The 14,543-nt window shown below is 64.9% G+C and overlaps 1 protein-coding gene across 1 annotated transcript; it reads right to left on the bottom strand.

The window, feature by feature from the left end:
* Positions 1–7,768: 7,768 nt before the first annotated feature.
* On the bottom strand, positions 7,769–13,485 carry GRHPR (glyoxylate and hydroxypyruvate reductase). Its single transcript, XM_063180557.1, has 9 exons — positions 13,249–13,485; positions 12,534–12,664; positions 12,392–12,464; positions 11,443–11,559; positions 11,179–11,267; positions 10,060–10,164; positions 9,506–9,641; positions 8,904–9,034; positions 7,769–8,025 (listed from the first exon to the last, which is right to left on the bottom strand). Exons 1-9 carry the CDS (start codon positions 13,317–13,319, stop codon positions 7,904–7,906), a joined length of 975 nt encoding a protein of 324 aa, XP_063036627.1. The 5' UTR covers positions 13,320–13,485; the 3' UTR covers positions 7,769–7,903.
* Between the last annotated feature and the right edge of the window lie 1,058 nt (positions 13,486–14,543).

The following is a 14,543-nucleotide window of genomic DNA, read 5'->3' as shown; positions in this document are numbered from 1 at the left end:
ATCACTCTCACTCCATGGCTATGGCAATGGAAGGTGCCAGCAGCTCACATCCCAGGCAGCAGACACAGAACTCAATGTCACAACTCACTTTATGAGTTTTGTGACCAACCACACAAAGCAAAAGCACGCTGACAGTATTTATATCTGTACAGTGTATATTCTATATTGACAGTAGTTCTGTCCAACCACTATGAGCACAGGTACCTTTGGTTAAACAGTGCTGGCTTATTTCAAATGCAATACCTGCTTGTGAGCCTTCAAACACAACGCACACAGCTCCATTATTAAGCTCCAACCTTCCTAATATCATGCTAGATAAACTTTTCTGCAGCTTGGGGAGTTATTCTAGACAAGCTTTAATACACAGACCATTGCTCTATTTGCCCTTGCTTTTCTACAGTTTAAATAATTTTCCTGCTGCCCAATCTCATGGCGGCTGCTTGGCTCCCGTCACAGTTCTGCTGTCTCTGGGGCCTTTTGCAGCTTTCCCAAACCCCTCTGATTCTGTGGTTCCCGCAGCCGAGCCCGCCGGGGTTTGGGGCAGGAGGGGGCCCGGGTGTGCGGGCAGGGCCGGAGCTGGGGCTGTGGGCCCTGGGCTGGCTCTGCCCCCTGCCCACGCCAGGGCTGCTCCCCCTGTGCCCCTCCTGCCCTCGGCTCGCCCCGCGCTCCCTGCCCTGTGCTGCTGGGGGGCAGAACTGCGTGGCTGTGACAGGGCTGTGACCGGGCTGTGACAGGGCTGTGACCGGGCTGTGACCGGGCTGTGACACGGCTGTGACCTGGCTGTGACACGGCTGTGACAGGGGTGTGACACGGCTGTGACAGGGCTGTGACAGGGCTGTGACACGGCTGTGACACGGCTGTGACCGGGCTGTGACCGGGCTGTGACACGGCTGTGACACGGCTGTGACAGGGCTGTGACAGGGCTGTGACACGGCTGTGACCGGGCTGTGACCGGGCTGTAACAGGGCTGTGACACGGCTGTGACCGGGCTGTGACAGGGCTGTGACAGGGCTGTGACAGGGCTGTGACACGGCTGTGACCGGGCTGTGACACGGCTGTGACCGGGCTGTGACAGGGCTGTGACAGGGCTGTGACAGGGCTGTGACACGCCTGTGACCGGGCTGTGACAGGACTGTGACAGGTCTGTGACAGGGCTGTGACGGGGCTGTGACCGGGCTGTGACCTGGCTGTGACAGGGCAGTGACAGGGCTGTGACAGGGCTGTGACACGGCTGTGACAGGGCTGTGACACGGCTGTGACACGGCTGTGACGGGGCTGTGACGGGGCTGTGACCGGGCTGTGACCGGGCTGTGACAGGGCTGTGACACGGCTGTGACAGGGCTGTGACTGGGCTGTGACATGGCTGTGACCGGGCTGTGACAGGGCTGTGACACGGCTGTGACCGGGCTGTGACAGGGCTGTGACTGGGCTGTGACACGGCTGTGACAGGGCTGTGACACGGCTGTGACACGGCTGTGACCGGGCTGTGACCGGGCTGTGACAGGGCTGTGACACGGCTGTGACCGGGCTGTGACAGGGCTGTGACAGGGCTGTGACACGGCTGTGACAGGGCTGTGACACGGCTGTGACCGGGCTGTGACAGGGCTGTGACACGGCTGTGACACGGCTGTGACAGGGCTGTGACTGGGCTGTGACACGGCTGTGACAGGGCTGTGACACGGCTGTGACACGGCTGTGACCGGGCTGTGACAGGGCTGTGACACGGCTGTGACACGGCTGTGACAGGGCTGTGACACGGCTGTGACCGGGCTGTGACAGGGCTGTGACACGGCTGTGACACGGCTGTGACAGGGCTGTGACACGGCTGTGACAGGGCTGTGACAGGGCTGTGACAGGGCTGTGACACGGCTGTGACAGGGCTGTGACAGGGCTGTGACACGGCTGTGACACGGCTGTGACACGGCTGTGACAGGGCTGTGACAGGGCTGTGACACGGCTGTGACAGGGCTGTGACAGGGCTGTGACACGGCTGTGACACGGCTGTGACAGGGCTGTGACACGGCTGTGACAGGGCTGTGACTGGGCTGTGACATGGCTGTGACCGGGCTGTGACAGGGCTGTGACACGGCTGTGACCGGGCTGTGACAGGGCTGTGACTGGGCTGTGACACGGCTGTGACAGGGCTGTGACAGGGCTGTGACAGGGCTGTGACCGGGCTGTGACCGGGCTGTGACACGGCTGTGACAGGGGTGTGACACGGCTGTGACACGGCTGTGACCGGGCTGTGACAGGGCTGTGACACGGCTGTGACAGGGCTGTGACAGGGCTGTGACCGGGCTGTGACCGGGCTGTGACACGGCTGTGACCGGGCTGTGACACGGCTGTGACACGGATGTGACACGGCTGTGACAGGGCTGTGAGAGGGCTGTGACACGGCTGTGACAGGGCTGTGACAGGGCTGTGACACGGCTGTGACACGGCCGTGACACGGCTGTGACACGGCTGTGACCGGGCTGTGACACAGCTGTGACAGGGCTGTGACCGGGCTGTGACACGGCTGTGACAGGGCTGGGACAGGGCTGTGACACAGCTGTGACAGGGCTGTGACAGGGCTGTGACAGGGCTGTGACACGGCTGTGACAGGTCTGTGATGGGGCTGTGACACGGCTGTGACCGGGCTGTGACCGGGCTGTGACAGGGCTGTGACAGGGCTGTGACACGGCTGTGACCGGGCTGTGACAGGGCTGTGACACGGCTGTGACCGGGCTGTGACACGGCTGTGACACGGCTGTGACCGGGCTGTGACTGGGCTGTGACAGGGCTGTGACCGGGCTGTGACACGGCTGTGACCGGGCTGTGACACGGCTGTGACACGGCTGTGACAGGGCTGTGACAGGGCTGTGACACGGCTGTGACACGGCTGTGACAGGGCTGTGACAGGGCTGTGACACGGCTGTGACAGGTCTGTGACACGGCTGTGACTGGGCTGTGACAGGGCTGTGACCGGGCTGTGACACGGCTGTGACACGGCTGTGACAGGGCTGTGACAGGGCTGTGACACGGCTGTGACCGGGCTGTGACACGGCTGTGACCGGGCTGTGACAGGGCTGTGACACGGCTGTGACACGGCTGTGACACGGCTGTGACCGGGCTGTGACACGGCTGTGACCGGGCTGTGACAGGGCTGTGACACGGCTGTGACACGGCTGTGACACGGCTGTGACAGGGCTGTGACACGGCTGTGACAGGGCTGTGACCGGGCTGTGACAGGGCTGTGACACGGCTGTGACCGGGCTGTGACAGGGCTGTGACCGGGCTGTGACGGGGCTGTGACCGGGCTGTGACAGGGCTGTGACCGGGCTGTGACACGGCTGTGACACGGCTGTGACAGGGCTGTGACACGGCTGTGACACGGCTGTGACCGGGCTGTGACCGGGCTGTGACCGGGCTGTGACAGGGCTGTGACACGGCTGTGACCGGGCTGTGACAGGGCTGTGACCGGGCTGTGACCGGGCTGTGACACGGCTGTGACACGGCTGTGACCGGGCTGTGACAGGGCTGTGACCGGGCTGTGACAGGGCTGTGACCGGGCTGTGACCGGGCTGTGACAGGGCTGTGACACGGCCGTGACCGGGCTGTGACAAGGCTGTGACCGGGCTGTGACACGGCTGTGACACGGCTGTGACAGGGCTGTGACAGGGCTGTGACACGGCTGTGACACGGCTGTGACAGGGCTGTGACCGGGCTGTGACAGGGCTGTGACAGGGCTGTGACACGGCTGTGACACGGCTGTGACAGGGCTGTGACCGGGCTGTGACAGGGCTGTGACAGGGCTGTGACAGGGCTGTGACACGGCTGTGACGGGGCTGTGACACGGCTGTGACACGGCTGTGACAGGGCTGTGACACGGCTGTGACCGGGCTGTGACCGGGCTGTGACACGGCTGTGACACGGCTGTGACACGGCTGTGACACGGCTGTGACAGGGCTGTGACACGGCTGTGACACGGCTGTGACACGGCTGTGACCGGGCTGTGACAGGGCTGTGACAGGGCTGTGACAGGGCTGTGACACGGCTGTGACCGGGCTGTGACAGGGCTGTGACACAGCTGTGACCGGGCTGTGACAGGGCTGTGACAGGGCTGTGACCGGGCTGTGACACGGCTGTGACCTGGCTGTGACAGGGCTGTGACAGGGCTGTGACAGGGCTGTGACAGGGCTGTGACCGGGCTGTGACACGGCTGTGACAGGGCTGTGACCGGGCTGTGACACGGCTGTGACCTGGCTGTGACAGGGCTGTGACTGGGCTGTGACCGGGCTGTGACACGGCTGTGACAGGGCTGTGACACGGCTGTGACAGGGCTGTGACGGGGCTGTGACGGGGCTGTGACAGGGCTGTGACACGGCTGTGACACGGCTGTGACCGGGCTGTGACACGGCTGTGACCGGGCTGTGACAGGGCTGTGACACGGCTGTGACACGGCTGTGACAGGGCTGTGACACGGCTGTGACCGGGCTGTGACAGGGCTGTGACCGGGCTGTGACACGGCTGTGACACGGCTGTGACACGGCTGTGACAGGGCTGTGACACGGCTGTGACAGGGCTGTGACAGGGCTGTGACCGGGCTGTGACACGGCTGTGACAGGGCTGTGACGGGGCTGTGACGGGGCTGTGACAGGGCTGTGACCGGGCTGTGACACGGCTGTGACACGGCTGTGACAGGGCTGGGACAGGGCTGTGACACGGCCGTGACAGGGCTGTGACACGGCCGTGACACGGATGTGACACGGCTGTGACAGGGCTGTGAGAGGGCTGTGACACGGCTGTGACAGGGCTGTGACACGGCTGTGACAGGTCTGTGATGGGGCTGTGACAGGGCTGTGACACGGCTGTGACAGGGCTGTGACACGGCTGTGACAGGTCTGTGATGGGGCTGTGACACGGCTGTGACCGGGCTGTGACAGGGCTGTGACAGGGCTGTGACTGGGCTGTGACCGGGCTGTGACACGGCTGTGACAGGGCTGTGACACGGCTGTGACACGGCTGTGACAGGGCTGTGACAGGGCTGTGACACGGCTGTGACCGGGCTGTCACAGGGCTGTGACAGGGCTGTGACAGGGCTGTGACCGGGCTGTGACCGGGCTGTGACAGGGCTGTGACGGGGCTGTGACCGGGCTGTGACGGGGCTGTGACAGGGCTGTGACAGGGCTGTGACACGGCTGTGACCGGGCTGTGACAGGGCTGTGACACGGCTGTGACACGGCTGTGACAGGGCTGTGACCGGGCTGTGACAGGGCTGTGACACGGCTGTGACAGGGCTGTGACCGGGCTGTGACCGGGCTGTGACACGGCTGTGACCGGGCTGTGACAGGGCTGTGACCGTGCTGTGACACGGCTGTGACCGGGCTGTGACACGGCTGTGACCGGGCTGTGACCGCGCTGTGACCGGGCTGTGACACGGCTGTGACAGGGCTGTGACCGGGCTGTGACAGGGCTGTGACACGGCTGTGACACGGCTGTGACAGGGCTGTGATACGGCTGTGACACGGCTGTGACAGGGCTGTGACACGGCTGTGACAGGGCTGTGACAGGGCTGTGACAGGGCTGTGATGGGGCTGTGACCGGGCTGTGACACGGCTGTGACAGGGCTGTGACAGGGCTGTGACAGGGCTGTGACCGGGCTGTGACACGGCTGTGACAGGGCTGTGACAGGGCTGTGACAGGGCTGTGATGGGGCTGTGACACGGCTGTGACAGGGCTGTGACAGGGCTGTGACGGGGCTGTGACCGGGCTGTGACCGGGCTGTGACAGGGCTGTGACCGGGCTGTGACAGGGCTGTGACAGGGCTGTGACCGGGCTGTGACAGGGCTGTGATGGGGCTGTGACACGGCTGTGACACGGCTGTGACACGGCTGTGACTGGGCTGTGACCGGGCTGTGACAGGGCTGTGACACGGCTGTGACTGGGCTGTGACCGGGCTGTGACAGGGCTGTGACACGGCTGTGACGGGGCTGTGACACGGCTGTGACAGGGCTGTGACAGGGCTGTGACCGGGCTGTGACACGGCTGTGACACGGCTGTGACAGGGCTGTGACACGGCTGTGACCGGGCTGTGACCGGGCTGTGACAGGGCTGTGACACGGCTGTGACCGGGCTGTGACAGGGCTGTGACCTGGCTGTGACACGGCTGTGACAGGGCTGTGACACGGCTGTGACAGGGCTGTGACCGGGCTGTGACACGGCTGTGACACGGCTGTGACCGGGCTGTGACACGGCCGTGACGGGGCTGTGACCGGGCTGTGACACGGCTGTGACACGGCTGTGACAGGGCTGTGACACGGCTGTGACACGGCTGTGACGGGGCTATGACAGGGCTATGACAGGGCTGTGACAGGGGTGTGACACGGCTGTGACCGGGCTGTGACACGGCCGTGACAGGGCTGTGACAGGGCTGTGACAGGGCTGTGACAGGGCTGTGACCTGGCTGTGACAGGGCTGTGACACGGCTGTGACCGGGCTGTGACCGGGCTGTGACACGGCTGTGACACGGCTGTGACAGGGCTGTGACAGGGCTGTGACAGGGCTGTGACACGGCTGTGACAGGGCTGTGACAGGGCTGTGACACGGCCGTGACAGGGCTCTGACAGGGCTGTGACAGGGCTGTGACAGGGCTGTGACACAGCTGTGACACGGCCATGACAGGGCTTTGGGGACAAGATGGAGGAATCAGGACATGTCCAGCCTTTCTTCTTCTTCTTCTTCTTGTTCTCCATTTTCTGCTGTGATGTTGGCACTTTGGGATTGGTTTAGAGTAGAAGTGCACTGTCTAACATAGGTGATGAGTATTGGGAATTAATTGTAAATATGTTATATGTAGTTTTTAGTATAAAAAGACAACACCACCTCGGGGGCGGTCAGAGTGCCTGTGGCTGCCCCGCTGAGCAGATCTCGGCTGGGCAGAGAGAAAATTTTACAGATAAGAATTAATAAACAACCTTAAGACTGAAAAGTGAAGAGTCCAGACCCGTTCTTCATACGAGCAGGCTGAAACAGAGACATCCTGCACATAATCAACCAAAAACTGAGACCTTCCAACCCAGCCCAGCCCAACCCAACCCAGCCCAAGTCACTCCCCGATTCTGTGAGCAGTGGCACGGAGAGGTGGGCTCAGGTTCCAGCCCCAGTTATGGGAGTGGGACAGGGGCTGCAGGGCACAGGGATCCCCACAGCCCTCAAGATGTGCCCGTCAGGCTCTCCTGGCAGACGGAGCCTCAGACCCTGCTCAGGCTCTCCTCTGCTCCAAAAAGCGTCACTGCACATCTGAGAACCGCCAGGGCAGCTGCAGCCAGAGCCCACAGTGGGTGCCGGAACCTCCCAGTGAACCCCAGCCTGCCACCCCCTCTGGAGCTGCGCCTGGCACTGGTTATGGACACCAAGCCAGAGCTGCAGGCTCCTGGGGAGCTGCACGAGCCCGGGCTGTGCTTTTCTTTAGAAAAAAGAAACCCTCAAGCAGAGGATTATGCAGTGCCACCGATTCCACAGCACCACTGGATGCTCCGGTGGCAGCAGCAGATGCACAGACCAAGCTGTTCCCTCTCCTCCCCTGCTGGCCACGAGCCCAGGGCAGGCACTGCTGGCCTCTCACCGTGCCCAGAGCAGCAGCTCCCCGTGGCACCTCCAGCATGGCAAGCAGCACGGCAAGCGTTCCCCATGCCCCGTGTCCCAGCACGGCCAGCGTTCCCCACGCAGGGCCAGCCCTCCCCACAGCCCACAGCGTGCCCTGCTCTCAATAACACCATCGCCACACTGGCTTGGCTGCTGCTCTTTAATGGCTCTTTAGGGCTCTTTAAGGGCTCCTGGCAGCGCGGGCAGGGGGCACAGGCTGGAGCGGGCTCCGTCCATCGGGCTCCGTCCGTCGGGCGCCGTCCCCGGGCTCTGCCCGTCAGAAGGTCAGCTCGCTGGGCATGGGCTCCCCGCGCAGCCCGGCCAGCAGGTTCCTGGCTGCCAGCACGGCCATGGTGCCGCGCGTGGCGTAGGTGGCACTGCCGATGTGCGGCAGGATCACTGCGGGACACACGGCAGGGACGCGGCTCAGACAGCGCCGCTCACCCCTCACCCCTCACTCACCCCGGCCCCAGCAGCCCCGCCAGGGCTCCCACAGGCACAGCACGTGCAACAGCACTGCTAAAATAATGTACTCCATAAATACACGTGTAGGAATTGTGCCCTGCCTGCTCTTGTTTCAGAGCTCTCAAGCCTCCAAGTCCTGCAAATATTTCCAGAAAGTCTCGGCTCTTACCACTCCTCACACTGTTTACTTTGAGAAATAATGCAAACTAGTAAAAAATGAGTTTTAGCACAAAATAAAACAGCAGCTATAAGTTTGTACTTCAGAAAGAGACAGTCATCAGCAGCTCCAAATTTTCATGGATGTCTCTATAGGGTTTTTTTTGGAACGTACTTTTCCTACCCCAGAAACCCTCTCCCTACAGAGGGAGGACAGCCTGTGACACAGTGGCCAAGCAAGCTCCTTCCTACCATCCTTCCTCAGCTGCATCATCCTCCTCCAGAGAGGACAGGTCTCACTCCTTGCCTGCACGTGCCCCACGCCCCATATCCCACATCCCATGTCCCACATCCTATGTCCTATACCCCATGCCCCCTGTCCCATGGGCCCTGTCCCACCCTCCACGTGCCTCAAGCACCCAGCTACCAGGCTGCCCACACACCCCAGCAGCACTCCCAGCACCAGGACTCCCCCAGGCAAACCCACTTTCTGCCAGAGGGGAATTTCCCACCCCAGTTTGTGCCCCGGAGCCCACAGAACACCCGAGCTGGGCAGGGCTGAGCTGGGAGCTGGTTTCTCTTCCATGCCCTGCTGGTGCCAGGGGTCCCTGTCAGGCGTGTCCCTGCGGAGGGGCTGCCGGCCCCGGCACACTCACCGCAGTTCTGCAGGGACAGCAGCGGGTGGTCAGTGGGCAGCGGCTCCGGCGTGGTCACGTCCAGCCCCGCGGCCGCAATCTGCCCCTGGGCCAGCGCCTCGTACAGATCCTCCTGGTTCACCACAGCCCCCCTGCGCGGGCAGGGACAGCCCGGTCACTGCTGGGGCACGGGGGCACAGGGGCACGGAGCTCTGACCCTCTCTGTGTGCCTCAGTGCCCCAGCAGCGCCTTGCACAGACCCTCCTGGCTCACCCATGTGCCACAGCCCATACCCCAGGGACAGCCTGGTCACTGCTCAGGGCACAGGGACAGGGGTGCCAGGAGTGCCTGAGCAGAGCTCGGACCCTCTCTGTGTGCCTGAGCATCCCAGCAGTGCCAAGCTGCCCTGCTCCAGCTGCCCACACCGGCGGGACAGCCGGGTGCTCCTGGATTATTTATCTTGTACTTGGCTCACTCCCAAGGGGCCTTGGCAAAGGCTCCCCACAGCTGCAGCCATGAAGGCTGCGTTGCTGCCTGCACTCAGAGCTCAGATCCCCTGCGCTCTCAGACCTGTGCAAGGGCCGGGTCTGCCTTCCCCAGGCTCGGCTCAGGGCCGGCAGTACCTGCTGGTGTTGACAAACACAGAAGTCTTCTTCATCCTGCCGAAGAAGTCCTTGTTGCACATGCCCTGGGTGGCCGGGGTCAGCGCACAGGTGACCACCACGAAGTCGGACTCCTCGGCCAGCGTGGCGAGCGGGACTGGGCAGGAACAGGGACACGGCCCGCTGCAGCCAGCCCTGCCCTGGCAGAGCTGCAGGGCCGGCGGCAGCCCCGGCAGCACCCGGGAACCCGGCCCGGCAGAGCCCCCGCCTGCCAGCAGCAGCTGCTGTCACATCCTGCTCCCGCTCTCTGTGCCCAAGGGAGCTGACAGACACGGGGCAGGGGCACAGCAGCAGGAGCAGCTCAGCCCCCGCAGAGCCCTGGGGCACCCCTGGCTGTCCCCTGGCTCGGGGCAGGCAGGCTCCCCTGTCCCCCCACCGTGGGCACGGCTGGCGTGTGGCAGCCCCGCACCCCGGAGCCCCCAGGAGCCCCCAGACCCCCCGGCTGCCGCCCTGGATGGTGACAGACCCCGAGCGCCCCCCGGAGCCCCCCAGCCCTGCCCTGGGGCTGCCCTTACCAAACTCAGCCCCAAACTCGGCCGCGCTCTCGGGCTTGGGGCCGCTGCCGGTGTACAGGAACCTGCTGACCCCAAAGGGCTTCAGGCGCCGCGCAACCGCCTGTCCTGCAGCGAGACAGAGCGAAACTCTCCAGAGGAGAAACCCATTCTGACTGAGGGCAAATGTGCATCTCTGTGGCTGTGGCTGGAAACACAGCTATGCAGCCTGACTGCAAAAGCCTAGGCTCAGGGAAACTGCTTCAGTGAAGGACAGAGAGAAGGGGGGAGACAGAGGGTGATAGAGAGAGACAGAGACTGCTGTGAGAGCAGGCCAGCCTGACCTAGGAATTCTTCCTGATAAAGAAGAACCAGCAGCGAATGTCACTGAAATTTGTAAAATGACTATGTATGAACCTATTGTGAAACTGTATGCAGATGTATTTGAGAGGAGGAGAAAAAGGGACCTGCAATTCTCAGAGGTACGTGTGTCTTTTAAGGAGAGCAATCTCCACATGTGTCCAGCACTGTAATGAACACACCAGTTTTACAACTTTCACAAAGTTGTGGAGTTTTGATTATCTCCACCAAACACTGGAGTGAGGGAGGAAGGGCTGGGCTGCCGAGGCCCCACAGCCCCTCGGGGCCCGCAGCCAGAGCCCCTGCAGGGCTGCAGCACAGGGCTCACCCTGCCTGGCCGCGGGCCGGGCACGGAGATGTCCTGCTCTGCACAGGGGACACCGAGCCCGTGGCTGCCCTGGCAGCAGGGACAGGAGGGGCTGCCTGTGGCAAAGTCCACAGCTGGATGGTGCCAAGTGTCCCGCGGACTTTGCCACTGCGTTTGTGCAACGGAGGGCAGGAGGGGGCAGAGGCTGCTGCGGGAGCACAGCAACAGCTGAGGCTTTAGGGCTGGGGCTGGTGAGGCAGCAGAGCTGCTGGGGAGGCCCTGCAGGCTCCCCTCGCTGCGCTCACGGGGTTCAATCAGCTGAGCAGCAGGCCACAGAGACCCAGAACAGCGTGGGCTGGAAAAGCCTGCAAAGACCATCTCATTCCAGCCCTCCCAGCTCCAGCAGGGGCACTTCCAGCAGCCCGGGCTGAGGGTGAGGCCCCAAGCCCACCCTGCCACACAAGGCTTGGCCTTACCTATTCTGCCCAGCCCGATGATGCCCACGGTGCTGTCGGACAGGCCGTGCCCACACATCCACAGGGGCTTCCAGGTGGTCCAGCCGCCGCTGGCAGGGACAGGGACAGGGACAGGGACGGTCAGAGCCCAGCCCAGGCGCTCGGGGTGAGCTGCACCAAGCCCTGCAGCCCCATGTCACAGCCCCTGGTCACAGCCCATTGTCACAGCCCTGTCTCAGCCCCGGGTCACAGCCCATTGTCTCAGCCCCCTCGCTCGTGGCTCACCTGCGGACCTGCTGGGCAGCCTCGGGCAGGCGGCGGCAGGCGGACAGCAGCAGCGCCACCGACAGCTCGGCCGTGGCGTCGGTCAGCACGTCCGGGGTGTATCCCACGCGGATGTCCCTGCGGCAGAGCGGGCTCTGGGGGCTGCCAGGGCAGCTGCAGCCAGCTCTGGGCGCTGCCTGCCAGCCCAGGGAGCCAGGGAGCCAGCGCTGTGCCCGTGCCAGTGCCCAGGGAGCTAGCACCACATCTGTGCCAGTGCCAGGGACAGCCCCGTACCCATCCCAGTGCCCAGGGACAGCCCTGTATGCATCCCAGTGCCCAGGTGCAGCCCCGTACCCATCCCAGTGCCCAGGGACAGCTCTGTGCCTGTGCCAGTGCCCAGGGACAGCCCCGTACCCATCCCAGTGCCCAGGGACAGCCCTGTATGCATCCCAGTGCCCAGGTGCAGCCCCGTACCCATCCCAGTGCCCAGGGACAGCTCTGTGCCTGTGCCAGTGCCCAGGGAGCTAGCACCACATCTGTGCCAGTGCCAGGGACAGCCCCATACCCATCCCAGTGCCCAGGGAGCCGGCACCGCTTCTGTGCCAGTGCCAGGGACAGCCCAGTATGCATCCCAGTGCCCAGGGACAGCCCCGTACCCACCCCAGTGCCCAGGGACAGCCCTGTGGCTCTCAGCCATCCTGAACCCCCCACCCAAAGGCTCCCGCAGCCCTGGCGTGGCTGGGTGACCCCAGCAGGACAGGTGGGTGACCCCAGCCAGGACAGGGGTGCAGGGGGTGACCCCAGGCGTGCAGGTGGGCGACCCCAGGCAGGAGAAGGGTGCAGCCCACCCACCAAGAGGGAGCAGCGGGCTGTGGGCGTGCCGGGGAGGGGGTCCCGAACCGGGGCAGGGGCTGCAGAGGCAGGGAGGGCAGGGTCGGGGCCGGAGCAGGGCAGGAGAGGGCAGCGTTACCGTTTCTTGATCTCGTCCAGGGCCAGGTGGTCGAAGCCCACGGACAGGGTGCTGATGACCTTCAGGCCGGGCCCTGCAAGACACGAGGGCGCTGCCGCGGCTGCCCGGGCCGGGGGGGCCGGGGAGCGGGGTCAGCACGCACCGGCCGCGTCCAGCACCTCGCGGTCGATGCGGTCCGAGAGCAGGCACAGCAGCCCGTGCGCGCCCGCCACGCCCGCCAGCAGCTCGGCCCGCGGCACCGGCTCGTCCGAGTCCCACTGCTGCACGCGGCACCTGCGGGACACCCGTCACACACCGGCACCGGCACCGGGACACACCGGGACACCCGGCACCGGCACCGGGATACACCGGGACACCCGGCACCGGCACCGGGACACCCGGCACCGGCTCGTCCGAGTCCCACTGCTGCACGCGGCACCTGCGGGACACCCGTCACACACCGGCACCGGCACCGGGACACACCGGGACACCCGGCACCGGGACACACCGGGACACCCGGCACCGGGACACCCGGCACCGGCGCCGGGACACCCGGCACCGGGACACCCCGGGACACCCGGCACCGGCACCGGGACACCCGGCACCGGGACACCCGGCACCGGCTCGTCCGAGTCCCACTGCTGCACGCGGCACCTGCGGGACACCCGTCACACACCGGCACCGGCACCGGGACACACCGGGACACACCGGGACACACCGGGACACCCGGCACCGGCACCGGGACACCCGGCACCGGCTCGTCCGAGTCCCACTGCTGCACGCGGCACCTGCGGGACACCCGTCACACACCGGCACCGGCACCGGGACCCGCACCGGCACCCGTACCGGGCCCGGGCCCCGCCGCGCCCCGCGCTCACCCGCTGGCCTGGGACAGCAGCCGCAGCCCCTCGGCCGGGATCCGCCGCGTCACGAACACCGACATGGCCATGGCCGCCGCCGCCCGCCCCGCCAGGGTCACCGAGCCGCCGGGACAGCAACGAGAAGAGCGGGACAGCCGGGAACGCGGGAACGGCCCCGAGCACACCGGAACAGCCCCGGGCGCACGGGAACTGCTCGGGAACAGCGGAACAGCCCCGGCCGCTCCCGCCGGAACCGCCCGCCCGCCGCTCCGGGGCCGCCCCGCCCCGCGCCCGCCTCCCGCGGGGCCGCTCCGTGCGCGCCGCCGCCCGCGCCGGGCCGGCCGGTGTGACCGTGGGCAGCTGTGACCATGGGCAGGTGTGACCATCCATGGGCAGGTGTGACCATGAATGGCAGGTGTGTCCATGCATGGGCAGGTGTGACCATCCAGGGGCAGGTGTGTCCATGCATGGGCAAGTGTGTCCATGAATGGCAGGTGTGTCCGTGGGCAGGTGTGTCCGTGCATGGGCAGGTGTGTCCATGCATGGCAGGTGTGACCATGGACAGTGTGACCATCCATGGGCAGGTGTCACCATGGGCAGACATCCCTGGAGGGGACATGGGGACATCCCTGCGCAGGAACAGGAGGCTCAGGGGGCCCTCGTGGCTCTGCACAGCTCCTGCCAGGAGGGCACAGCCGGGGGGAACGGGGACAGGAGCAGAGGGAACGGCCTCAGGCTGGGCCAGGGCAGCTCAGGGTGGGCACAGCAGGAATTTCCCCATGGAAAGGGGGCTCAGGAGCTGCCTTGGCACTGCCCAGGGGGGCTTGGAGTGCCCAGCCCTGCAGGTGGCACCTGGGGGTGGCACTCAGAGCCCTGGGCTGGGCACAAGGTGGGGATGTCAGAGTTCTGACAGGATGGGATGTCAGAGTTCTGTGCAGCTGAGGATCCACGGTGCTGTGACCCCCGCGTGCATGCACACACCTGTGCCCACGCTCTGTCACACAGACAGGTGTGTGTGTGCACACGTACAGGGGTGCGCATTGTCTCACACACACAGCATCGGGGGCTCCTTTGGCCCGAGCTCCCCCCACAGCCTCTGGGGGCAGCTCTGGAGTGTCCCACAGGGCTCACCTGCCTCCTCTCACCTGGCTGTGACGCTCTGCTCATTAATTAACCCAGGTCAAATTGCCTGGACAGCTGACTCCAGCGCCTTGTGTGAGTGCAGGTGCGGGGCAGGGCAGCCTACAGTGGATATTGTCACCCCCGAGGAGGGGACGGAATGATGCACTTGACTCCATTGGCATCAGAAGGCT

The sequence above is a fragment of the Melospiza melodia genome, chromosome Z, assembly GCF_035770615.1.
Source record: "Melospiza melodia melodia isolate bMelMel2 chromosome Z, bMelMel2.pri, whole genome shotgun sequence".
In the NCBI taxonomy this organism is placed as follows: Eukaryota; Metazoa; Chordata; class Aves; order Passeriformes; family Passerellidae; genus Melospiza; species Melospiza melodia.
Note: the sequence above shows the minus strand (reverse complement) of the source record. Positions and strands in the feature narration are given on the sequence as shown.

Bases quoted from the DNA above. Each gene is read 5' to 3' on its own strand.
- GRHPR (XM_063180557.1), bottom strand. From the start codon at position 13,319: ATGGCCATGTCGGTGTTCGTGACGCGGCGGATCCCGGCCGAGGGGCTG. The intron at 9,642-10,059 runs GTAAGGGCAGCC...GTTCCTGCCCAG, and splicing joins CGAGTTTGGGGCTGAGTTTG to TCCCGCTCGCCACGCTGGCC. The intron at 9,035-9,505 runs GTACTGCCGGCC...CTGCCCGCGCAG, and splicing joins GTGTTTGTCAACACCAGCAG to GGGGGCTGTGGTGAACCAGG.